The 27873-nt window shown below is 34.5% G+C and overlaps 1 protein-coding gene across 2 annotated transcripts; it reads left to right on the top strand.

Moving 5' to 3' along the window:
* Nucleotides 1-622: 622 nt before the first annotated feature.
* Nucleotides 623-19484, top strand: LOC125683240 (neuroguidin-like). 2 transcript variants are annotated; one of them, XM_056158973.1, is made up of 14 exons: nt 645-666; nt 1272-1375; nt 3320-3460; nt 10039-10176; nt 10317-10401; nt 10489-10541; nt 10844-10931; nt 14179-14303; nt 14508-14563; nt 14654-14702; nt 16769-16861; nt 17175-17210; nt 18834-18852; nt 19398-19484. In XM_056158973.1, exons 3-14 carry the CDS (start codon nt 3332-3334, stop codon nt 19421-19423), a joined length of 897 nt encoding a protein of 298 aa, XP_056014948.1. In that variant the 5' UTR covers nt 645-666; nt 1272-1375; nt 3320-3331; the 3' UTR covers nt 19424-19484. The 2 variants fall into 2 exon arrangements, with proteins under 2 accessions (XP_056014941.1, XP_056014948.1); XM_056158966.1 differs by lacking the exon at nt 1272-1375 and having other exon boundaries at nt 623-666.
* The last annotated feature ends 8389 nt before the right edge of the window (nt 19485-27873 follow it).

Here is a 27873-nt window from a genome sequence, read left to right as displayed (position 1 = left end):
CTCAACTGATTCAATACGCGAGAGCATTTTCTGCAGACAAGTTAAATACCGACAAATAAATTGATGTTACATGGATCTTCTTTAAAGTCAGCATTTCACAAAGTTGTGGTCGTTATACATGTAACGAGCGATCTAATTTGCAAATACACGCTATCACTGTCTGGCGTGATAGGCTGTTCTTTACATACTGAACTATTCCCTGATCAAAAAATAGGGCTAACGGTGGGTGCGTCCGATGAGCGGGGGTGGGGGTGGGGGGGGGGGGTGCTTCTCCTAGGCACCTGATCCCATATCGTCCAGAAGTCTGCGTTTGCCCATCGTCGCTAGCCACAGTTACTGAGTCCGGTAGTACCTACCTGTACCTGACCTCAAACCGCATCGACGTAGTGTATAAAGCGAGGGTGGTGTTTCTCCTATTAATTTTATATTCTTTATGGGATTCATGAAATATGATCACTCTGCAACATTGACGATGCTGAAATTTTTGTGAAGAAATTGTGACACTCTCAGGCAATGATATTGGATACAAATTAAATATATAATAGACCTACATCAAATACCAGTATATAGGACTCCGGAATTATGTGGTGGTTTTAGATAGGCTTCGCAATTATATAGCATTTAATAATTTCCGGTGTGTATTGTTCAGCGTGTTATCAAAATACGGTAATTTGTTGCTTTTATTTTGTAAATATGACATAATTATGATACACATTCTGAATATGAAATGATACCATGGTTTTTAAAAAAAAATATTATCTGTCATTTTCGATAGTGTATTAAAAGGTATTGAAAAGAACAGGTCCGTATATAAAGGGACTGAGAGTGAGACATGAACAGATGATAATGATGATTTCCTCCAAAATTTAGTTTTTCACATTTAACAGTGTATGATCAATTTATTAATGATCAAAATCTACTATATAACGTGTAATATGTCTTACGGCTTGACCGTGTTTGAGGGCAAAGCAAAAAATATTGGCATAAGTATCTAGATCCATAACAGGACAAAAACTATCCCAAAATATTAGCATCTAACGCGTGAGGACAGAGTTCATTAAAAGTATTCTAACATTGGACATTTTTGATCCGCCTATTCATTGAACGTGGGAAACTCTATGTAAGTGATGTAAAAAGTGATTGTGACGTCGTATTCAGTGTCGGTGTTTAGCAAATACACAAACATAGGGGACATGGCCTGGTACAATCGCGTTAAATATATGATTAACATAAGATTTACATGCTTTTATGGATTTTCTGTAACATCTCAGAACGACGTGAACTTGGGTACACGAGATTCAAAATGGAGAAATACATGTCCACGCGCTAGTATTCAAATCGGCGCCATTGGGACCAAAATTTTCAAGTTCCATAGGTATGGTTTAATTTTTCATTAGTTTTCTGTATTTTCCTTTTAAACATGTATATACGTGTTACCTATAGGGAGAACTCCGCTCTCACGGCCCTTTGGGCCGTGAGAGGGCTTAGCCCTCTATAAAAGGTTTCACAAAATATGAAATTAAACTTAATGACAGAAGATCATTGTAGAGAGGCTAGAGGTTTTGTTATGGAAACAAAGATGTTACAGTTCTCAAAAAAAAAGAATAGAAAATATCGCTGTCAGTAGTGTGCGAAACTAACTTTAAAGCCCTATAGACTTTCGGTCCATAGTCATTTTATTTCCTATAGACCACAACAAATTCCTATAGACCAAAATTTATCATGCAATATTGTTATTTAAAAATAAATAATAGACACAAATTCGGTTTGGTGATTTGTTCATAGTTTAATTATATTCTTTTTCAATTTCATGCACGTCAAGCTTTTCAATTAGAATTTCGTTTTCTTTTTCATTTTGTTCCAGCTCAGTTTCACTGCCTGATTCTTCATCTAAGTCACATTTACTACGTTTTATTTTCTCATGACTTTCTGCGACTTTAGCCTTACTGGAACTTGTTGTACTGACCACTTTCTGTTTGATTCAAGTGCGTGCACCTTCCACATATTTTTAAAACTGTTCAAAAAGGACATTCCGAATTTGCACAAAAATGGCGTACATTGAAGTAAATATCAAATTGACAAATTTGAAGTTTGTCAATGATGAACCTGTACAAACTTTTGTCAGTCCAAAACATTTCCAATAACAAACATGAAATGGTCATTGAATTTTTAAAATACATTTCCTTCTCAAGTTCCATCTCCCATACAAATATTCAAATTCTTACTGACTGTTGTGTATGTAACTTTAGCTTTATACCTGGTTTTGTGCCAAAAACATTATATAGGTACAGCACCATTAATTGTCCAATCAAAATGAATTTTCATTCATGATTTTTCTTATCTTCGATGTCCGGGTAGCGCAGAGGTAGCGCTCTCGCTTCTCACCGCTGCGACCCGAGTTTGATCCCCGTGATTGGCAGTGGTTATATGTGAGGGGGTATGGCAGTCGCCCGCTCGGACACGTGGGTTTCCTCCGGGTACTCCGGTTTCCTCCCACATGAATGACCCCCTTAGGCCTAGCGCAAACATCCGTGCATCAAAGGACCCCATTGGAAATAAGCTTTCGAGCTTTCATGGGTTATCCTTGGTATTTATGTACATGTATGTATATACCAAATAAACATTTATTTATTTTCCCTTTAAGGTTTATCCTTAGTGTGATAGTTCTAATATATCTTTACTATCAATTGTAATTTCACTCCGTCTCAATATATGGAACTATAAGTTTAACAGAAAGTTGATGATATTGTAACAGGAAGGGGGAAAATGCAACGGACCAGACCAGAATTCGAACCTGGGCCCCTTGAATCACTAGTCAGGTGCTCTACCAACTGAGCTATCTGGCCACCGGCAATCAAACCCGGTTGACTGCTACACTCCCACCTCCTTAAATGTCTTCATACTTGAAGACATCAACCCAGGATCTTAATCCCCTGGCAGGCATTTTTACCTGTCAGTTTTAGGAGCTTGTCTACAGCACCAAATGTTACAGGAAAGGAGAAAATGCAATGGACCAGACTTGGATTTGAACCCGGGCTCCCTGAATCTCTAGTTAGGTGCTCTACCAACTTAGCTATCTGGCCACCGGCAATTGAACCCTGCTGACCGCTACATTATTAATGAACAGTGCATGCCTGACAGTCTGTTATATATGTAGTAATTTTACAGGAGTATAAGCCTCCAGTTTTTGTTTTTGACCTAGTGGCTAATTTTGAAGACTGCTGGTAAAATATGTTCAGATGTTATTTAGGTTAGGTGAATTGAAATATATACAAGCTTTTTTTCCTTATTGCAACTTTTATTTTGCATATTTTATCAGTTTCACAACACCATGTCGGCAGAGGAAATGGAGGAAGTCATTAAACTCCTTGGAGACATGGAGTCACAAACAGAAGATGTCACCAAACTTATAGATCATCTTCTAAAGAAAGCGCTAAATGAAGAATACAGTACATCAAGCGTAAGTGGACATAAGTACAGGGATAAACATTAACTTTCTATTAGGCAAAAATAAAATATATGTGTGTTTTCGGTTTCCCGACCTTACCTACCCTGCTGACCCAAAATATATTATCGACAGTGTATATAAAAGAAAATAAAAATTCTGAATTTTCAAACTGGAATTTTTAACTCACCTGAGCCAAAGGCTCAAGTGAGCTTTTCTGATCAAATTTTTTCTGTTGTCAGCGGCGGTGTCAGTGTAAACTTTTCACATTGTCATCTTCTTCCCCAGAACCACCAGGCCAATTTCAACCAAACCTGGCAAAAAGCATCATTGGGTGAAGGGCTTTCAAATTTGTTCAAATGAAGGGCCATCTCCCCTTCGAAGGGGAGATGATTACAAAAATGCAAAATTAGGGTGGGGTCATTTAAAATCTTCTTCTCAAGAACCATCGGGCCAAAGGAGTTTACATTTGCATGAAAGTTTCCTGACATACTGATAGTGTAGATTCAAGTTTATAAAAATCATGGCCCCCGGGGTAGCGTGGGGCCACAATAGGGGATCAAAGTTTTATATGCAAATATATTGGGGAAATCTTTAAAAATCTTCTTCTCAAGAACCACTGGGCCAGGAAATTAGAAATGTACATGAAAGCTTCCTCACATAGTGCAGATTTAAGTCTGTAAAAATCATGATCCCCGGGGGTAGGATGGGCCAAAATAGGGGATCAAAGTTTTACATGCAAAAATATATAGAATTTTTTAAAAACTCTTCTCAAGAACCACTGGGCCAGGAAAGTAAAAATTTACATGAAAACTTCCTGGCATACATGTAGTGCAGATTCAAGTTTGTAAAAATCATGACCCCGGGGGTAGGATGGGGCCACAATAGGGTATCAAAGTTTTAAATACTAATATATAGAAAAAAGTCTTTAAAAATCTTCTTCTCAAGAACCATTGCGCCAAAGAAGTTTACATTTGAATGAAAGCTTCCTGATACATGTATAGTGCAGATTCAAGTTTGTTCAAATCATTGCCCCTGTGGGTAGGTTGGGGCCACAATAGGGACCAAAGTTTTACATGCGAATATATATGGAAAATCTTTAGACGTGGGCCAACGTGACTCATGTGAGCAATGTTGCCCATGGGCCTCATGTTTTCTTTTTGCATTTGAGTTTCTCTGATTTACATTTTAACTACTATTGATCTTCAAAATGGGTGAAAAGTATTTGTAATGTCTATAAGACCTGTATTAAAAGCATATCAAAAAATAAGGTTTCAAATAAAATGTTTTACCTACCTACCGTACCTAATTTCTTTGAGAGTGAAGTAGGAAACACATTTTATTTTGGCCTTATGTATGTGTCCATATGGTAAGTGGACTGTGAAATTTACTAGTTTGCAGGCTGCTAAATTAACTGTTCTGTACTATAGACAACCGGTCTACGACATTTTCAATATCTGTTGGTCTACAGTTAATTTCACTCAGTGTCTGAAATTCAAATGTATCATTTCCAAGCTTTATAAACAGTACCTATTTAATTATGCTAATTCATACATGTACATGGCTAGAAATAATTAATTTCATTCACTGGCCACTTACATGTAGGCTTTCAACTTAAACTTTACTGGTCAAATGAGAACTTTATCTATCCCTTTGACCAGTGGATATGGAAATGACTGATCTTAATTGAATGACAATGAAACGTTTTCATGATAAATATCTTGTTCAGTCAAACTAGCATCACCAGCAGGTTTTAAATCCAAAATGGTTGTAATCTTGCTCTATTCTTATTTATGTTCTTTACTAAACGTGGACAACAGTTGGTGTCATTTTGGATTTGTCATTTGTGGAAACATAGTGTCATGGCATTTCGAAAGCATCACAGTTAAACAACTCTTTCTAAGAAACATGCAATTGACAATGACGGATGTTCTTATGAACACCCCACTTAAGACAAATCATTCTCAGAAACATTCATGAATTTATTATACGCGTGTCAATTAATTGTATATTGTTTAATGCCTCGCTTGAGAATTTTTTCACTCATATGGAGACGTCACCATATACGCCCATCGAAGACAGGGCGTATTAAGGTATACCCTCGTCTGTCTGTCTGGACCTTGTAGGCAAAATGAACTTTAAGCTCCAGCATCATACTACTTGGTTCATATGATCACATCGATGTGAGGAAGATGCCTATTGTTTTTCAAGGTCAAGGCCATAGTATCAATGAATAGGAAAACCTTGTGGCCAGAATACAGACCAAACTTTTTGAGCTAGGATCCTGCAGCTTGGTACATTTAAATCACCATGATGAGAGGAAGATGCTTATTGTTTTTCTAGCTCAAAGGTCAAGGTTGTAGTATCAGTTGATAGAAAAATCTTGTAGGCAGAATACCGACTGAATTATTGGAGCTAGGATCTTACATCTTGGTACATTTAATTACCATGATGAGAGGAAAATGTCTGTTGCTTTTCAAGGTCAAAGGTAATTAAATGTACCAAGATGAGAGGAAAATGTCTGTTGCTTTTCAAGGTCAAGGTTTTAGTATCAGTAATTAGGAAAACCTTGTAGGCAGAATACAAACCAAGCTATTGGGACTAGGACCATCAAACTTGGTACACATACACCTTAAGTTATGCCAAGTGGAGGATGCCTATTGTTTTTCAAGGTCAAAGGACAGGATCATCGTTTCACTTTGTAGAAAAATCTTGTTTTCGTTTTCCATATTTTTTCCCCGTTATGATATACATGTACAGGCATTGCCCTGAAATTTTATCAGAACCTCCCCTCTCAGAGAAATAGATGATCAGTTCACATTTCAATTTAATTGGTGCACTGTGACCTACTTTAGGGCTAAAAGTAAGTCAAATAGTTTTCTGGATTTTTTCTCATCATGGATACAGATATAATTATTGCACTGAAGGTCTAATGGGCACATGTTGTACCATTTGCAGTACTCTTGTTTACATCATACTTCATAGTACAACTTAACAAAAGTAAAAACAAGAAATCATTTTGCATTCGAGAAGAACTTGGATGCTGACATATCTGATTTACTAGCCTGATCATTGAGGAATTTTGATAAGTATTCAAGTTACATGTTATTATCCCCAATGGCACATGCTTTTTACAAGACCAAATCTATAATTTACTGGCAGCAGACTGTCAGACCATACATGATTTTGAGCCCTGATAGTAAAAAAATATCAAGTTAAAAACCTTCCAAATCCTATCAGTAAAGCATTTCAAATATGATATTTTCATAAGCTATAGCACTTTGAAATAAAATGAAAGTATAGTTTCAAACAATGACATGGCCTTAGCAAGGGTTGACCAAATCAGCAAGATTTCAACAAATGTTTACAATTTGCCCATTTTTGCTATTACATTTGTAGTAGTTTTTTTGTTAATCATCAACTCATCTCACAAAGTGTTGTTAAGTTTGACTCCATATAGAAATGAAGTGAACTTTACATCAATTGAAAGAAATTATGAATTTATAGGTGGGCCCGCCACATATTTTCAGCAGTTGTTGTCAATCCTTCAAGTTGTTTGGCATAAGGCCAAACAAAATGTGTTAAAAAATATATAGGGCAAGTGGGTTGGCCTTTTATTTTATTTCCCCCCCCAAAACGTAACTTTTCGGTGTGGAAGATCTTGTGTACTTTAGTTATCCTTCTGTCTATCACTTTTATGTGACACGAGATTCTGAGTAGTTTTAAATCAAAGTCGTCATATTGTGTCTAGGGGTACCTGATGGCTAATGGAAGACTTGACAATGTGTAAATTTTAATGTCAATTGTCATAGTCACAACACATACGAAACTACCAGTCCCAAAACTAAGCATTTTGTGGAGTCATTTTTGTAGTTAAATTATAGAGTTTATTTGCTTTCATTGCCTTTAATATTACATCAAATTTCAGAAAGTTCAAATGTATTACCAAAATTATCAATTCAATCTGAAAATGCTCTCCATCCTAAAAATGCTTTGAGTATCGAACTCTTAATTACTTTGCGTATTTTTGCCTCTGACAGGACAATGTGTAATGGGTCTGAACCTGTTTCAGTACTAGAATCTAAGAAAAGTTTTTAAACAGCTCCATTTACATTCTCACTTTTCTTCATAAAGTGATTTGTACAGCATAAATAAATACATGTACTTAATCTTGTGATTCATGACAAGGAACATGTAAATGTGAAAACCGTGGATGAATGGACAAAATATTCCTAGAATTGCATTTGAAAGTTACATCAGAAGGCATTGGAGAGAGAAAAAATACCTGATATGTTTGACGGTATAAATTAGGGTCAGTCGGGTGACCATAAACACACTTATTCTAATGTACTATCTCACTATGTGACTTATTTTAATGTACTATCTCATAATGTGACTTATTCTAATGCACTATATCACTATGTGACTTATTCTAATGTACTATCTCACTGTGTGACTTATTCTAATGTACTATCTCATTATGTGACTTATTCTAATGTACTATCTCACTATGTGACTTATTCTAATGTACTATCTCATTATGTGCCTTATTCTAATGTACTATCTCACTATGTGACTTATTCTAATGTACTATCTCATTATGTGACTTATTCTAATGTACTATCTCATTATGTGACTTATTCAGATGTACTATCTCACTATGTGACTTATTCTAATGTACTATCTCACTGTGTGACTTATTCTAATGTACTATCTCATAATGTGACTTATTCTAATGCACTATATCACTATGTGACTTATTCTAATGTACTATCTCATGATGTGACTTATTCTAATGTACTATCTCACTATGTGACTTATTCTAATGTACTATCTCATTATGTGACTTATTCTAATGTACTATCTCACTATGTGACTTATTCTAATGTACTATCTCACTATGTGACTTATTCTAATGTACTATATCACTATGTGACTTATTCTAATGTACTATCTCATTATGTGACTTATTCTAATGTACTATCTCACTATGTGACTTATTCTAATGTACTATCTCATTATGTGACTTATTCTAATGTACTATCTCACTATGTGACTTATTCTAATGTACTATCTCATTATGTGACTTATTCTAATGTACTATCTCATTATGTGACTTATTCTAATGTACTATCTCACTATGTGACTTATTCTGATGTACTATCTCATTATGTGACTTATTCTAATGTACTATCTCACTATGTGACTTATTCTAATGTACTATCTCACTGTGTGACTTATTCTAATGTACTATCTCACTATGTGACTTATTCTGATGTACTATCTCACTATGTGACTTATTCTGATGTACTATCTCATTATGTGACTTATTCTAATGTACTATCTCACTATGTGACTTATTCTGATGTACTATCTCATTATGTGACTTATTCTAATGTACTATATCACTATGTGACTTATTCTAATGTACTATCTCATTATGTGACTTATTCTAATGTACTATCTCATTATGTGACTTATTCTAATGTACTATCTCACTATGTGACTTATTCTGATGTACTATCTCATTATGTGACTTATTCTAATGTACTATCTCACTATGTGACTTATTCTAATGTACTATCTCACTGTGTGACTTATTCTAATGTACTATCTCACTATGTGACTTATTCTGATGTACTATCTCACTATGTGACTTATTCTGATGTACTATCTCATTATGTGACTTATTCTAATGTACTATCTCACTATGTGACTTATTCTGATGTACTATCTCATTATGTGACTTATTCTAATGTACTATATCACTATGTGACTTATTCTAATGTACTATCTCACTATGTGACTTATTCTAATGTACTATCTCACTATGTGACTTATTTTAATGTACTATCTCATTATGTGACTTATTCTAATGTACTACAGGTAACTCTCGAATTATCGCCACTCAATTCATCGCCATTTTCGTTATAACGCCGCATTTTTCTAGGAACATTTTTCCTGTTACTTAAAACTCTCGTTAAAACGCCAAATTCGCTATCGCCATTTGCCACAGTGTTTTCATTACAAAAGTCTATTTCACTGTGTTAATTATCTCGATAAACCGCCATAGGTGCACGTGGTCAGTGAAGCAGTAAATTGGTCATTATCGATCTCTGGCGTACACCTGGACAGAAGGATCCCAGTAATTGCTGTATTGAATAAACAAGAAAATTACTGGAGATGAACTGTAGTCAAGTTGTTTATACATCATAGAAACACATTTCAATTTAGCTATGATTTCGCCACGAAAGAGGGTCCTGTTAAAATTCTGATGAAAAAAAGCAAATCATTACGTACCAAGAACATCATCCAAAATGTACCCATCAGGATATTGCAAATCATTGTTTATGTGGTTTATGCAAGTAAGGACAAAAGATAACTCTTACATATAAAAGAACGGTAACTCTATTTCTTCAAGATGGCGGTAATTCAATTCATCGCCAAATTCGTTATAATGCCATAATTTCATAAGAACAAAAGGTGGCGGTTTATCGAGAGTTGACTGTATATCACTATGTGACTTATTCTAATGTACTATCTCACTATGTGACTTATTCTAATGTACTATCTCACTATGTGACTTGTTTTAGGGGATAAGTTTTCTGGAGGTGAAGTACCAGCTGCTGTTGACCTACTTGATGAATCTGACCTACATAACACTGCAGAAATCCAGTGGAGAAAGCATAGAGGGAGATCCATCTATCGATAGACTTGTTGAAATCAGAACAGTCAGTGTCTTTGTCATGTGTAGTCGTAGATTTCTTAACTCTGCTCACAATTTTCGTAATGGTTAATTAAGGGATATATAGATGCTATTTCGTCTTCTAATTTCTTAAATTAATTACAGATTGTGCTCTGTTAATTTTAGGTTCTTGAAAAAATGAGACCAATAGACAAAAAATTGAAATATCAAGTTGACAAAGTGGTTAGAACAGCAGCCACAGGGGGTATAGGTAAGCACCGGATCAAACTGGACATTTTAAAAAATATTTCAGAGTATTATTACAGTGTGTATAATGGAGCTTTAATCTCAATTCCAGATTCCTCGGATCCTCTTAGATACAGAGCTAACCCCGAAAACTTGATAAGCAAGGTTTGTTGGAAGATATTTTTGTAATAGGACATTAGAGGATTAAAATTAAACTTAATCACAATTGTTTATAGAGGTACATGTAATGTACTGAAGGGACAGCAGTGAAACTTTAAAGGTTCCTCATACACTATCCTGTAGCCACATGAAATGATGGTTCTTTATTAATCAACAGTTTGAAAATTAGTCTGGTTTTTTATTTATATAATTCAAGTACATCAAACTTGTTAGCAATTTAATGGTGTAGAATGTTTTATTACTATTTTTATTTATTTATTTGACACTTGAATGGATTTTTTCCCCAGCTTGATGATGAGTCAGAATCAGAATCAGAGGGAGAAGAAAAGAAACCCAAGATTTACCAGCCTCCTAAACTCACAGCTATGCACTATGGTAAAGTCATGTTCCAATATATCTGTGTACAAATGATGCCATTTGATAAATCACATAATAACCATTCAGAACCAAATTTTCATACCATTCATGGGATATCTCCTTGATCGACTGTGAGACTGCCTTAATCAAAAATCCAAAAAATGTTTCCAGTTTAGAGTTGATTATCTTGCAGATCCTCCAGGCCAACATTTAAAATGATTTTTTAAAAAAAGCCATTTCTCAATGAAAATGAGCCCAGTGTTATTTTGATTGACAGTATTAGATATGCATCAATGATCCGCGGATCAGTGGCTTATGTTCATTCCGTACAGGCTGTGATTATTAGCCTAATACAGAAAATAATTGCTTTGAGTGTACTGCATGTTTTTGGATGAATTAGTTCCACAGATACAAATGTAGGGATTAAAATGAGGATCTCTCTCTCCATCTCTCTCCTCCCTTTTGTCTCTCTATCTCCATCTCTCTCTTATACCTTTGACCTTCCATGCTGACTCAAGGTTACAAATATGAATGATGCGTTATAGCAATACAAATTGGTTCCTTAAGGCTGAATAAGGCTGGAAACTGATAAACAATGAATTATGACTGCATTTCATCTCTAATATTGTACAAGGGTGAAGTTCATTGAGGGTGATAGCGATACCTTCAAATACCCACAATCAGATAGTGTACATACTTTACATTGCTTTGAAAATTTAGCTGACTTACATAATGCACTGATTTTAAAAAATACATACATGTATCACATTAAATGGACACAATTGCCACATCTTGTAACAAATCCAAATTCAGCACGTCATGAACACTTTTAAGTATAGGTAATTGTGATCCTAGCTTGAATATAATCATTTAAAAATTGTCTCTGACAATGTCCAGTAGAGTTGCCCGCGCGTAAACAACAGAGAAACAACGCTACTATCAGCTGCTGTAAATTTCGCACACCATGACCTTTGTGTGTATTGATGTGTGTGACATCATATTTCTGTGTTCCAGAAGAAAAAGGTGCAGCCATTACATGTTCTTATTAACCACTCGATATATTCAGTCCTCGTAGATAAATGAAACGGCTGTACATATACATATGTACTTATATGACTCACAAATGTGCAAGCACAGAACATTCCACTATTTAACAAAGTTTTAAGAACTAAAGCAAAACAATTTCATGAATTGACACATCTTGTCATATGTGGACGATAATAAAAGGACAATAATTTATTAATCGATAAACCACATTTTTTATTGCAATTGGTCTGCGTCCGTCGTTGTTCATTATGCGTTGTGTGTTAACAATTGAACATTTTTAACTTGTTCTTGATAGCTACCTTTCCAATTCTTTTTTAATTTGATATGAAGCATCTTTGGGACAAGGGGGACATAAATTATAAATTTCAGGACTCCTCCACCCCTAGGGTCTTGGGGACAGGGCAAAAACTGTAAAAAATTGACCAATTTTCAAAAATCTTCTCAACAACTGCATATGTGTAAGAAAAAACTAAATGCATATTCATCAATCATGTAGAGCAGGAAAGCTTCTACCAAAATTGTGAATTTCATAATCCACAGGGTAGAGGTTCAGCTGACTCCAGGGCAGGGCCAAACTTGGTATATAATATTTATGTGTAAAACATTTGTAAAACATCTTTAATACACTTGATACTAAATTGAGACTAAATGGATATTTAAAATGAGCAGGTAGCCCTTTATGTTATGTAAATAAAGTCTTTCATCTGTTTAGGCACTTTTGTGGGGCATTTTTATGTTTTAAGAATACATCTTGTTTTATACTGTCACTGAATAGTAGTATGTAGAACAGGAATTTTCCCTAAATTTTATAGCCCTTGGGACTAGTGATACTTTTATGTCTACAGAGGAATGTCAAAGGCATGTTTAAGATTCGATGAGCAAGTTTTTCAAAAATGACGTTTTAGAAAATTGACCAGTACCATTGGACTGACTAAAACAAATGTCAGTCAGTCTGCCAGACTTTTAACCAGTCACAGTTAATTTCAAGCCCTGCATACATAATATTGATTGTAATGGATTTCATAATTCATATCATATTACATCAGAAAATTATACATACATCATAATAATCATAGTGCATTTGATATATACACAAAAAAATCACCATGCATCAGAAAAATCACAAAAATTCATCTCATAATGCATTAATACATCAAAATAATCGTAATTCATTTCATACATCAGAAAAATCATGATATTTCATTTCATAATGCATATCAAAATTCATTTCATAATGCATATATCTATTAGAATATATTCAGTTAATTACAAACAGCTTCCTACATTGTTATGAAAGTCGCGTCTATTCTTGCCAGTATTGGCAATTACCATATTCTGAATAAGAAGTTCATTTTTAAGCTTATGCAGGAGATCTTGCTCCAAAATTTCCTCCTTCTGTAATCTGCATTTCATTTTATATTTATATATAGAAAAACTTATAAAAGATATAAGGTTATTCAAAAAAGGTTGTTTTTCACTGATTTCATTATAATATGCAAGCACAATAGTTTTTCGTGGAATTTCAAACTTCAAAAAGGAGCTAATTTTCTCCCAAATATGTTTAACAATTTTGCATTCAAACAAAAGATATTTTATGTCTTCATCTACATTGCAAGCTTCACATGATGGAGACATATCTTTGTTCCATTTACTTACATATACATTATTGTTCAAAGTACATGTACCATTAAGTAGTTTATAGTTGAATTCTGATATTCTTTTTTCATACCTTTCTTTAATTTTTGTGATATATACATTGTTTTCATACAATGGTTTTTGAAATTTCATATTTATAAACACCGAGTAGTAAAATTTACTTTTTAACATCTTTAGCTGATTTTACATTATTGTTAAACAAAAAAAGAAGAATTGTTATATGCATTGATAAATAGCTGACAAAACTTCCTAATCCTCATTACTGGTCCTCTATTTATCTCTACAACTAGGATTGATGACAGAGATTGTTTTAATCATTATACAGTATATTTATTTTTAATACATTCAAACCTCATTATTTCGAACTCGATGGGACCGAGAATAATTATAAGCTTTGAGATAGAGGATTCAAGAAACCGAGGGTAAAATACTTTGAGAATATTAAGAGTGGTTGGGATTTCTGAATCGCATTGACATATCCGTGATGTTCGAGATATCAGTGTTCGAGAAACCGAGGTTGAAGTGTATTAAACATGATGACAGTAATCACTTTAATTGACAGAGGGTGATGAGTCTGTACAAGATAAGGAACAGCAAGTCCTGGAGCGGGCTAAAAAGCGGGCACTCAGTACGAGCATGCTCCGAGATCTGAGGGAGGAGTACAGTGAAGGCCCCTTAGAAGTCAGGGTAACCACTCAAAATCATTCCTACAATTTAAGAATAACATATCTGTCATTCATAACTATTTCAAAATAAAAGTGTTGGATTTATTACAGATTCGTTTGTATGAAATTGGCATGTATGTGTATGTCTCTTGGGGGTTGATTGTTTAGAAGTTTTATTCTTCAGCCAGAATGTTTAACATTATCAAGACAATATTTCTGTTTAAAGGAAACCACAAGCACACAGCGATCTAAGGCAGAGAAGAAACTAAGGGACAGAACTGAGTGAGAGACTTCAACTTTTCATTTCATTCGTGTTACAGTTCTTTGACTTTTTATTACATGACATAACTTTGTATATGTCTGCTTTTTTAGGTATGAAGAGGAACATTTCATGAGATTCTCGGTGTCTAAGAAGGATAAGGTAGTTATAGCAACTGAATCTTTAGTTTACTTTTATTTTTTCTGTTTGTATTGCAAAATGTACATGTTTAGAATCATCAAAGAAATATAAATGAATTATTGAAGTCATGATTTAAAATTTTGAATTGAAATTCTGTGTTATAGATTATGTATATAGTTAAAGAAAAACTGGAAGAGGATTCAATATTATAGAGAGATATGGTATTTTTGTCATACAACCATTGAATGGTTGTGCAATACATGTAGATATAACTTGCTGAGTTTAATTTTAAGCTCACCTGAGTTGAAAGCTCAAGTGAACTTTTCTGATTACCTGATGTCTGTCTGTAAACTTTTCACATTTTCATCTTCTCTAGAACCACTAGGCTAGTGTGATCCACCCTTAGCACAAAGTATCCATGGGTAAAGGGCTTCTAAATTTGTACATTTCATGATCCATGCCCCTTTGAAATAGGAGAACAATATTTTTTATTAGAATATGTAGGGATAAAACTTCAAAAATCTTTTTCTTAAGAACAACAAGGCCATAAATGATGATTAATCATATTGATAAACAAGTATCTTCAGGTAGCGGAGAGTCAAGTTTATTAAATTTGTGGCTCTCTGAGTTTGGATGAGGCCATGATATGGGGATGAAAGTTTTACATGGGAGTATATATAGTATAAAGTCTTTAAAATTTTAGGAACAGCTAAGCTACGATTTGTCATGTTAATAGGCAGACATCTACAGGTAGTGAAGATTCAGATTTGTTGAAATCAATGTCTCTAAAGGTAGGGTGACCACAGAGATAGTTCAGGTTCAAGTTTATTCAAATCTAGACTGAGGGGGGTGGGGGTGGTATGGGGCCTCAATAGGGGATCAAAGGTTTACATATAAAGAATAATGTTTTCAAAAAATCTAATTTTCAAGAGCTGCAGGATCAGGATTAGCCATATCAGTATGCAAGCATCCCTGGGTAGTGTCGATTTCAGTTACTTTAAATCAATGCTCTGGGGGTAGGTCTGGACCACAATGCAGATTCACAGCTTTACGTGAGAATAGATGGGAAAAGATTTCAAGATCTTTTTTTTTAAGCAGAGATTAGGAGGCATATAGTTTTTTTTATCAGTATGTCTGTTTGTCCACAAATCTTGGTGATAACGTATGAATGGATGGTGGCAGGGCTTCATATTTCACAAGTGTATTCCTTATGACGATACCTTTCTTTTGTTACCAAAATGGTTTGACCATGTGACCTTCATTTTGGAGTTAGACCTACTTTTGAAAAACTTTAAGCTTGGTCATAACCTTTTGAATGGTTAGTGATAGGGCTTTGATATTTCAAAGGTGTCACTCTTTTGACAGGACCTTTCATTTAGTACCAAAATTGTTGCCCTCATGACCTTGACCTGGGAGTTTGACCTACTTTCAAAAAACATCAAGCTAGGTCATAACTTTTGAATGGTTAGTAATAGGGTTGTCATATTTCACATCTGTATTCCATGTGACAAGACCTTGCTGGGGTACTATGATTACTCTGCTGCCATGTGGGGGCACCAGTGTTTCACAAACACATCTTGGATTTTTTTTAATGCATGCTTTTAGAGAAATGAGGGGCATCCCTCTGTTTTGGATTCAAGTTGGGTTAAGCCATGCCCCTGTTTGGCTATCCCTCTGTTGTGTGGATTCAAGTTGGGTTAAGCCACGCCCTTGTTTGGCTATCCCTCTGTTGTGTGGATTCAAGTTGGCTTAAACCACGCCCTTGTTTGGCTATCCCTCTGTTGTGTGGATTCAAGTTGGGTTAAGCCACGCCCCTGTTTGGCTTAGGTGGAGTCATGACATGGGTTAAAAAATTGTGGAAATAAAGAGGGTTAAAAAAATTTATCTTCTAAACAACAACAGGACCCGGTTGACTCAGGTGAGCATTGTGAGCCTTTTTTATGTCACTGAAGACTACTGTTTGGTAAGGGTACTTATATGTATGTACTCACACAATAGCTGAATGGTACTGTACTAAGTGCACTTACACAGCTGCTGGAGAGTTCTGTTTACACTGATGTTAATCTGATAGTCATTTTTATTTACAGAATGAGATGAAGAGAGTAGCTGGTTTTTCCTCACTGAATAACCTGACTCATTTTGATGACATCAGCGCTTTGACAGAAGGGCGAACTTCCCAGGTACATGCACCTCTGTTAATATCATTTTACTGATGCCTTTTTTAGATAATGCTTCATAATTGACAAATAATAAATTGTGCAAATGATCAGCTGGGTTTTTCCCACCTGCAATATGCCAGGCATGGATGAGATCAATGAAATTTTACTAAACAGATCTGAAATACCACAGAGAGTGTTGATTGTACTGAAATATTTTATATTGTTAATTAATGGTTAGATTCAATCAAAAAGAATTTTGTAAATACATATATATGCATGGTGCAGAATAGGATTGAAGAAAAAAAATGATTTTGATATTTTCTCTTTTTATCAGAGTGGATCTTCCAAGAAAAGGAAAGCTGGTGGAAAGGTAAATTATACTAGTGCGCTGTCCTTTATTATAGCTTAGAAAATTATACTACAACAAGGAAGACATTGTTAATTTTAAAAGTACATGTATTACCCAATTTTATATGAATATAATCTTAGATAATTTTGATAAATGTTGAATGTACTAATGTATTGCCCGATTACTATAGCCTGACAGGGTAGATATACATGTATGTGAAATTGCTCTTACATGCAACTTCAATGAGTCCAACAACTAGGTGTCACAATACAAAAATAGCAAAAATTCCAAATAGAGTTACATGTACCTCCCTCTATGAGAGTTTCTCTGTCTAGAAATATCAAATAGGGTTACCTCCCTTTATGAGAGAAGGCTATGATAGATACCTCCATCTTATGATAGTTCAATATGGAAAGGTTATAATGATTTGAATATGTCAAAGACAGTAACTCACATGCTGGCATTTTGTCTATTGCATGTTGATTTCCCTAATATTCATAATTAGATTATAAATACAGTATTTATACAGTGGTAATTTAAAATATCGTCACTTTAACCAATTTTTATGTATATTTATCACATGACTTTTTAGTGTTGGCATACAATGCTTATTTCGTTTGACATCTTAAAAGAGTTACAAACATATGCTTTAGTCTTTGGTTATTGAATAACTTAAACTATATTTTAATATTTTAAAACTTTATTAATTTCCAATTTTAAATAAAATTGGAAATTAATACAGTTGTTCTACTTTGAGCCTATGCTGTTGAGGGTGGACTGATTGTAAAACTTATTTTGTTATCTGTTCATTTTGAATCAGCCATTACTTTTTTTCTATCTCTGTAACAAGTAGTAACTTCTTCAGGTATTACAAAACATCTGTGATATGTTAATATGAGATTATTGTCTTAATGTGCATTGTCAACAAAGAAGAGTGTTGTTGGACATATACTGGGAAATTAATGTTTACTGTTAATTTCTGTGAGTAGAATCCTCCAAATGAAAATCTAGTTATTCTGACTTGACAGCCAATTGACAATTCAAGGTGTTTATCTATTCATAGAGAAACTATAATAATACATGTAATAATAAATATATTTTATATAGTGCCTTATATAAAACAAATTACTCTAAGGTGCTTTACAAGGGTAGCAGTGAGGGATGCAACAATAATTAAAAAAAACCCACACAATTAAATGAAGTCAAATGACAGTATGACATAAAATCTTACATCTATTAAATTATCAAAATAAAACATTATTATTAAGTTTGATAGTTAAAGTTTTTTTTTTTTTAGTTGAACACTATGCAAAGTATCTAAAAAGTACTCTTTTAAAAAATGTTAAGTTAAAAGCTGAAACACTATTGGCATAAATGTTCTAGGGAAAAAGTAATAAATACATATAAAAACAGAATCACAGATCATACATTAAAAGCAAGATGAAATAGGTGGGGCTTTAAAATTCTTTTTAAAACAGTTGAGTGTCTGTACATTTCTAAGTCCACATGGCAGACCGTTCCACGGAGCGTCACGCTTGGATGGTAAAGATGAGTTGAAATAGTTGGACTATATTAGTACAATATTAGTACAGTACGAATAAACCTTGCAGTCCTGATATATTTTTCTTCTTCTTTGATTTACAGGGCAAGAAAGGAAAGAAAGGTAACCCCGGTTTTTTCTGTGTAACTAGATAAGATACAGATGAATGAGAAAGGTCACCGATGATTATTTTTAAAAAATGCAAAAGCAAACAAAATTTATAAAAAAAAAACAAAAAACAACCAACCATAAAACAAATTGACGGATATTTCAGTAGTTGATGAATATAAAACCCTTGGGTTTTATGAAGTTTACTAATTGGAAACAATCATATATATATATATATATATATATATATATATATATATATAGATAATAGTTACTTTTCGCAATGATCAAAAGTATAGGTAAAAAATAAAAATGAAACACGAAGACGTTTAGTAAAGCTTTAGCGCTTTCATTTCAAATCTACATTTTAACTTTCCGCTGTTTGTGACGTAACGTCGCTATGTTACTAAATGTAAAGCTTCTGAAGATTTGAAATGAAAGCGCTAAAGCTTTACTAAACGTCTTCGTGTTCCATTTTTATTTTTTACCTATATATATATATATATATATATATATAATTTATTTATTTATTTTAAGTTTTTATGAATTTTATTTTTCAGGATTCAAAAAGAGAAGAAAACACTAATGTATGGATAGCAGATGAAAAAAAAATCAACATTGAAATAAACCTTCATATATATGCATTTATATGTTTGTTTAAACTCTTTGATTGACGATTTATTGATATCGTTCATGACTGTACCTGTATATACGGTTGAAAGACATTTGCACGAATTTACCTGCGTGAAGGGTTGTGAAAATGTATGCGCGAATCTACCTGTTAATTAACTGTTGGAAATTATGAGGGCTTTAGATGAAATTGAATACAATCTGATTAAAATTAGATCTTCCATCTGCTCCCTGGTTTTCGATACGTACATGTATCCTTAATCTGTCGCATTATTGCCAGACTACTGCAACGAGACTTCTCCTTAATCCGTTATATTATCTCGGACTACCACTACGAGATTTCTCCTTAATCCGTGTGTGTGTATATATATATATGTACAAGCGGGACTCAAACCTATGATATCCTGGGCTACCTTGATTTCATCGACATTTTCCTAAGATTTCAAAGACATTTTCCTAAGATTTGAAAGCACCAAGTCTAATACTGATTATACAATGAATTGTGTTAAGATAGGCTTTCGCACAATAAAGAACTCTTGACTGCTATGGCACTGGATCTCATGCATAGGTTTAAATTACGCGAATGTGCTACTTGTAGGGGTATATGATATCGAGGTTGTTCATGGGGTAGCGTGTTACATTCATGACTATTAATGTTCATTCCCATTGCTAAGGGACGCAACTTCATGTCATAGGAGCGAAGATGCATCAGCGCGGCGTCTTTGATTATGTATCCACGGCGTCATCGTCGGATACCCATGACTGACCTCGTCCTTTATAAATCTTACAGGAAGCACACACGCTCTAGTCCATGAACTATCGCGGTACTATATACGAGGGCGAGTCAGTAAGTAACCAGCCTAGCTTATTTCCAGTTGAGACCCACCTCTTCTTTTTCGATGTAATTGCCCTCTAGTGTGATGCAATTAGACCAACAGTGTTCAAGTGCCATCAGCCCAGAACTGAAAAAGTCAGGGTCCTTTCCATTGACGCACTCCTCAACTGCCGGAAATGACGTCCACGGATATCCTTTTGCAAGTTTGGGAATAGGGAGAAGTCGCTAGGAGCTAGGTCAGGTGAATAGGCAGGATGTAGTATTAATTCTTACCCATTTCGCTCTACAGCATCCATTGCAACTTTGCAAGCGTGGACTCTCGCGTTGTCCTGTTGCAGCAAAACACATTTAGAGAGTTTACCTCAGCGTTTGTCATGGATGGTGGTTCTCAGCTGCTCTAGCGAGTTTGCATAGTACACTCCAGTTATTGTACTTCTCCTGGATAAAAAGTCCAATATAATAACGCCTTTTGCGTCCCAAAATACTGTGGCCATCACCTTGCCAGCAGATGGTTGCGTCTTGAACTTCTTTGGCCTCGGGGACCCAGGCCCTACCCACTGACGACTTTGAACTTTATTCTCTGGCTCATAATAATGAACCCAAGTCTCATCTACAGTCACCAGACGCAAAAGAAAACCATCTTTTGACCTAAAATGCTTCAACAAGACGCTGCATACTGATGCTCTGGTTGCAATTTGCTCATCGCTAAGGGATTTGGGGACCCAATGGGCTGTTAGCTTGCGCATACTTAAACGATCATGTAAAATTGTTGAAACGCTACCATGTGAAATGCCTAATGTATGTGCCATTTCTTCCACCTGAATTCGCCTATCGGAGTATACCAGATCCCGAGCTTTCTCGCACATTTCTTCGTCGGTGGTATCCAGTGGGCGTCCAGGCCTGGCTTCATCTTCTAAAGACGTTCTACCGCGTTTGAATTTCCCTACCCAGAATTTAACCTGAGCATAAGATGGTGCAGAAGACCCATAAACATCAGCTAACTCGCCGTGTATTTCCATGCCTATTTTGCGTTTTATATACAAGTACCGAATTATAGCACGGCACTCAACTTTAGATGAAAGCATGTCTTTGCATCACTAGCCATGTTTGACATTCAATACCTTATTAAAGAATGACTCGATACGCGTGTAAATTCGTAGCAGGTATGAAACATGTATTGAAACAAGGCATGAAAATCGTGACCGTCTCGGTCAATCGGAAATGGGATAGGCTGGTTACTTATTGACTCGCCCTCGTACCTCTACAAGTAGTACATACACATAATAGACCTATGCATAGCAGCCCGAGTTCTTTATTGTGCGAAAACCTACGCACAGAACACAACGCGCTTCGTGATATATGCTGGCATGTAGTGTCGTAGTTCATAGCCTTTGTATCAAAGGAAAAGTCCAATGGAAATGTAAACATTTGTATGTAGTAACGCGACTTTGCATTGGCTAACGTGTGTATTGTATATAGTAAATGCTACTGTGCGTGTGTTAAATATGTCTGTGCTGCATGTGCAAGCGTCGTTATAAACATCATTGGGAGGTTTTCTCCCAGAATTTATGTGATCTGAAGGAATTGCATTGCGAATCCTCTCTTCAAAATTGTACTTTATATGGCACGCCGATTTCTACATCTGATAATAAGACGAAATCTATAGTTCGTAGTTAACATTGTTAATATAAATTCTTAGTTTACGCACACCTCCCTCTGTTTCACTAATGTAAGCTATACTAATAATGTTAACCTTCACTAGTGTAAGCTATACTAATAATGTTAACCTTCACTAGTGTAAGCTATACTAACAATGGTAACCTTCACTAGTGTAAGCTATACTAATAATGTTAACCTTCACTAATGTAAGCTATACTAACAATGTTAACCTTCACTAGTGTAAACTATACTTAATAATGTTAACCTTCACTAGTGTAAGCCATACTTAATAATGTTAACCTTCACTAGTGTAAGCTATTCTAACAATGTTAACCTTCACTAGTGTAAGCTATACTAATAATGTTAAACTTCACTAGTGTAAACTATACTAATAATGTTAACCTTCACTAGTGTAAACTATACTAATAATGTTAACCTTCACTAGTGTAAACTATACTAATAATGTTAACCTTCACTAGTGTAAACTATACTAACAATGGTAACCTTCACTACTGTAAGCTATACTAATAATGTTAACCTTCACTACTGTAAGCTATACTAATAATGTTAACCTTCACTAGTGTAAACTTTACTAATAATGGCAACCTTCACTACTGTAAGCTATACTAATAATGTTAACCGTCACTACTGTAAGCTATACTAATAATGTTAACCTTCACTACTGTAAGCTATACTAACAATGGTAACCTTCACTAGTGTAAGCTATACTAACAATGGTAACCTTCACTAGTGTAAGCTATACTAATAATGTTAACCTTCACTAGTGTAAACTATACTAATAATGTTAACCTTCACTAGTATAAACTATACTAATAATGTTAACCGTCACTACTGTAAGCTATACTAATAATGGTAACCTTCACTAATGTAAGCTATACTAACAATGGTAACCTTCACTAGTGTAAACTATACTAATAATGTTAACCTTCACTAGTGTAAGTTAAAATAACAATGGTAACCTTCACTAGTGTAAGCTATACTTAACAATGGTAACCTTCACTAGTGTAAGCTATACTTAACAATGGTAACCTTCACTAGTGTAAGCCATACTTAACAATGGTAACCGTCACTAGTGTAAACTATACTTAACAATGGTAACCTTCACTAGTGCAAGCTATACTAATAATGTTAACCTTCACTAGTGTAAGCTATACTAATAATAGTAACCGTCACTAGTGTAAGCTATACTTAACAATGGTAACCTTCACTACTGTAAGCTATACTTAACAATGGTAACCTTCACTAATGTAAGCTATACTAATAATGTTAACCTTCACAAGTGTAAGTTTTACTTAACAATGGTAACCTTCACTACTGTAAGCTATACTAACAATGGTAACCGTCACTAGTGTAAACTATACTAATAATGTTAACCGTCACTAGTGTAAACTATACTTAACAATGGTAACCTTCACTACTGTAAACTATACTTAACAATGGTAACCTTCACTAGTGTAAGCTATACTTAACAATGGTAACCTTCAGTAGTGTAAACTATACTTAACAATGGTAACCTTCACTAGTGTAAGCTATACTAATAATGTTAACCGTCACTACTGTAAGCTATACTTAACAATGGTAACTTTCACTAGTGTAAGCTATACTAACAATGGTAACCGTCACTAGTGTAAACTATACTAATAATGTTAACCTTCACTAGTGTAAGCTATACTTAACAATGGTAACCTTCACTACTGTAAGCTATACTAACAATGATAACCGTCACTAGTGTAAACTATATTAATAATGTTAACCGTCACTAGTGTAAACTATACTTAACAATGTTAACCTTCACTACTGTAAGCTATACTAATAATGTTAACCTTCACTAGTGTAAGCTATACTAACAATGTTAACCTTCACTAGTGTAAACTATCCTAATAATGTTAACCTTCACTAGTGTAAGCTATACTAACAATAGTAACCTTCACTAGTGTAAGCTGTACTTGACAATGGTAACCTTCACTAGTGCAAACTATACTAATAATGTTAACCTTCACTAGTGTAAACTATACTTAACAATGTTAACCTTCACTACTGTAAGCTATACTAATAATGTTAACCTTCACTAATGTAAGCTATACTAACAATGGTAACCTTCACTAGTGTAAGCTATACTAACAATGGTAACCTTCATTAGTGTAAGCCATACTAATAATGTTAACCTTCACTAGTGTAAGCCATACTAACAATGGTAACCTTCACTAGTATAAACTATACTAATAATGGTAACCGTCACTAGTGTAAGGTAGAATAACAATGGTAACCTTCACTAGTGTAAGCCATACTTAACAATGGTAACCGTCACTAGTGTAAACTATACTTAACAATGGTAACCTTCACTAGTGTAAGCTATACTAATAATGGTAACCGTCACTAGTGTAAACTATACTAATAATGGTAACCTTCACTAGTGTAAACTATACTAACAATGTTAACCTTCACTAGTGTATGCTATACTAATAATGTTAACCTTCACTAGTGTAAGCTATACTAACAATGGTAACCTTCACTAGTGTAAGCCATACTAACAATGGTAACCTTCACTAGTGTAAACTATACTAATAATGGTAACCTTCACTAGTGTAAACTATACTTAACAATGGTAACCTTCACTAGTGTAAACTATACTTAACAATGATACCCTTCACTAGTGTAAACTATACTAATAATGTTAACCTTCACTAGTGTAAACTATACTAATAATGTTAACCTTCACTAGTGTAAACTATACTAATAATGGTAACCTTCACTAGTGTAAACTATACTTAACAATGGTAACCTTCACTAGTGTAAGCTATACTAATAATAATAATCTTCACTAGTGTAAGCTATACTAATAATGTTAACCTTCACTAGTGTAAACTATACTAATAATGTTAACCTTCACTACTGTAAGCTATACTAATAATGGTAACCTTCACTAGTGTAAGCTATACTTGACAATGGTAACCGTCACTAGTGTAAACTATACTAATAATGTTAACCTTCACTAGTGTAAGCTATACTTAACAATGGTAACCTTCACTACTGTAAGCTATACTAACAATGGTAACCTTCACTAGTGTAAGCTATACTTAACAATGGTAACCTTCACTAGTGTAAGCTATACTTAACAATGGTAACCTTCACTAGTGTAAGCTATACTAACAATGTTAACCTTCAGTAGTGTAAGCTATACTAATAATGTTAACCGTCACTACTGTAAGCTATACTAACAATGGTAACCTTCACTAGTGTAAGCTATACTTAACAATGGTAACCTTCAGTAGTGTAAGCCATACTAACGATGGTAACCTTCACTAGTGTAAGCTATACTATTAATGGTAACCTTCACTAGTGTAAGCCATACTAACAATGGTAATCTTCACTACTACGGCCGGAGCGCCATGCCAGAATTTTGTTGAAGCTGGAGATCTGTCGACAGGAGAGAATTATAGGATAATTATAGAATTATAAAATAATTACAAACACACAAATAACACATACACACAAATAATTACATACACACAAATAATTACAGAACTAATTACAAACACACAAATAATTACATACACACAAATAATTACAGAACTAATTACAAACACACAAATAATTACATACACACAAATAATTACAGAACTAATTACAAACACACAAATAATTACATACACACAAATAATTACAGAACTAATTACAAACACACAAATAATTACATACACACAAATAATTACAGAACTAATTACAAACACACAAATAATTACATACACACAAATAATTACAGAACTAATTACAAACACACAAATAATTACATACACACAAATAATTACAGAACTAATTACAAACACACAAATAATTACATACACACAAATAATTACAGAACTAATTACAAACACACAAATAATTACATACACACAAATAATTACATACACACAAATAATTACATACACAGAAGTAATTACAAACACACAAATAATTACAAACACACAAATAATTACATACACAGAATTAATTACAAACACACAAATAATTACAAACACACAAATAATTACATACACACATTTAATTACAAATACACAAATAATTACAAACACAAATAATTACAAACACACAAATAATTGCAAACACACAAATAATTACAAACACACAAATAATTACAAACACACAAATAATTACAGTACCAGCAAACCCTGTATTCCTTAAAGTGTTTACAATTTGTTTATCACATTAAAAATTGTTTCTCAGATAAAAGCTACGTATTGTATATGATATACACTGTAGTTTACAAATCATTTACTCCGTGTAAACCACAGTTTATAGTTCTGGATCAAAAGTACAATAACCTTGGCTATCGAATACTTCATTAATATTCATGAAAAATGATGAAGGGCTGTTTGATATAATGACAATTTAAACTTGGTATTTAGAAACCAATTAGTATAACAGTGTTTCATCTCCATACAGTAATGTCTAATCATAAACTGACAAATACATTGTCCGATTACCATATTATCTGATAAGGTGCATCTTTGCTAACCAAACATTTTGCTCCGCTATGCTCAGCTTCCCCTGTTCACCCTTAGCAGAATAAGCCAGAATTTCATGTCTTTGGTAAACTTAATTTTTTTTGTAAGAGCGAACATACATTTGTAAATCAAAATACATGTACAATGTAGTGTCTTTAGTTCCGACATCGCTACGACATATACATACAGAACTACGTGTACCAGGAGTGTAATAGAATCCAGTCTTACTGCATATACGTAATTACCACATGAAAACTTAATGTATGAAAGGTGAAGATAACGAACAGTGATCAATCTCATAACTCTTTTGAGGAATACAAAACAGTGAGTTGGGCAAACACGGACCCCAGGATATACCAGAGGAGGGATCAGGTGCCTAGGAGGAGTAAGTATCCCCTGTCGACCAGTTACACCCGCTTTGAGCCCTATGTCTTGATTAGTTAAACGGAGTAATCCATAGTCAAAATCAGTGTGTCAAGAACGGCCTAACAATCGGTATGATACACGTCAGACAGCAATTGACCCAAGGATGTATTGAAACACGTCAGACAGCAATTGACCCAAGGATGTATTGGCAAACTTGATCATTATAACTACCATAGAATTTGTGAAATGCTGACTTTAAACTAGACTGTTCAAACCCCTTTTAACATCAACTTGTTTGTCAGTGCCTGCCTCGATTAAAAAAACAACTGATCATGCGCAGAACAATTTCTTGCCTATCATATCAGTATAGAGATGTGTAATCATTTTTACCAATGGCTTATTCTGGTTGTTGGAAATGTGTAAAAACGTGGTCTTGCTACCAAACTGTTTCTGGCACACGCCCTGCATGCGGAGGGTCGGGGTTAGAATCCCGGATTCGACAGACCTAAGCGTTAAAACAAATAGTAACAATTCTATCGCAAAATGCTCGGCATCAGGTGTTAATGATACGGGTGTCACGCTAGGGTCCTCGGAGATGACCTAAAAAACGGATGTCCCGCGTCACAGTAGGTGCATCTTCACTAACCAAGGGTTTACGATCCGCTCCGCTTCTCTGTAAAGAAGCGGATCGGATCGTAAACCCTTGGTTAGCGAAGATGCAGTAGGTGTGGCACGCTATTGAACCCTCACTGCCCAACGGCCGTAAGCGCCGACCATAGACATCAGCAACAGTTCCAGTGGCGGATCTAGAGAGTGAATAAGATACAAACATGGGTCGCAACACGCCCCTCCTTCTATATCTGTCTGCCCCTGAGTTATATGGATATCGATCAATACTTAATGTGTGTGAATATAAAAGTGGATAGCCGATTGGTAAGCACACGTACTTATACTATCCTTAAATGTACCATGTTAGCATATCATCTAGATTATTTTTAAAGTGTTTTCCTGTACAGTTTA

This window comes from Ostrea edulis, chromosome 1 (genome assembly GCF_947568905.1).
Source record: "Ostrea edulis chromosome 1, xbOstEdul1.1, whole genome shotgun sequence".
Classification (NCBI taxonomy): Eukaryota; Metazoa; Mollusca; class Bivalvia; order Ostreida; family Ostreidae; genus Ostrea; species Ostrea edulis.
Note: the sequence above shows the minus strand (reverse complement) of the source record. Positions and strands in the feature narration are given on the sequence as shown.

Excerpts from the sequence above, each read along its gene's own strand:
- LOC125683240 (XM_056158966.1), top strand. The coding sequence starts at position 3,332 with ATGTCGGCAGAGGAAATGGAGGAAGTCATTAAACTCCTTGGAGACATG. Across the intron at positions 10,542-10,843 it reads CCGAAAACTTGATAAGCAAG|CTTGATGATGAGTCAGAATC; the intron begins GTTTGTTGGAAG and ends TTTTTTCCCCAG. Across the intron at positions 14,304-14,507 it reads AAGGCCCCTTAGAAGTCAGG|GAAACCACAAGCACACAGCG; the intron begins GTAACCACTCAA and ends TTCTGTTTAAAG.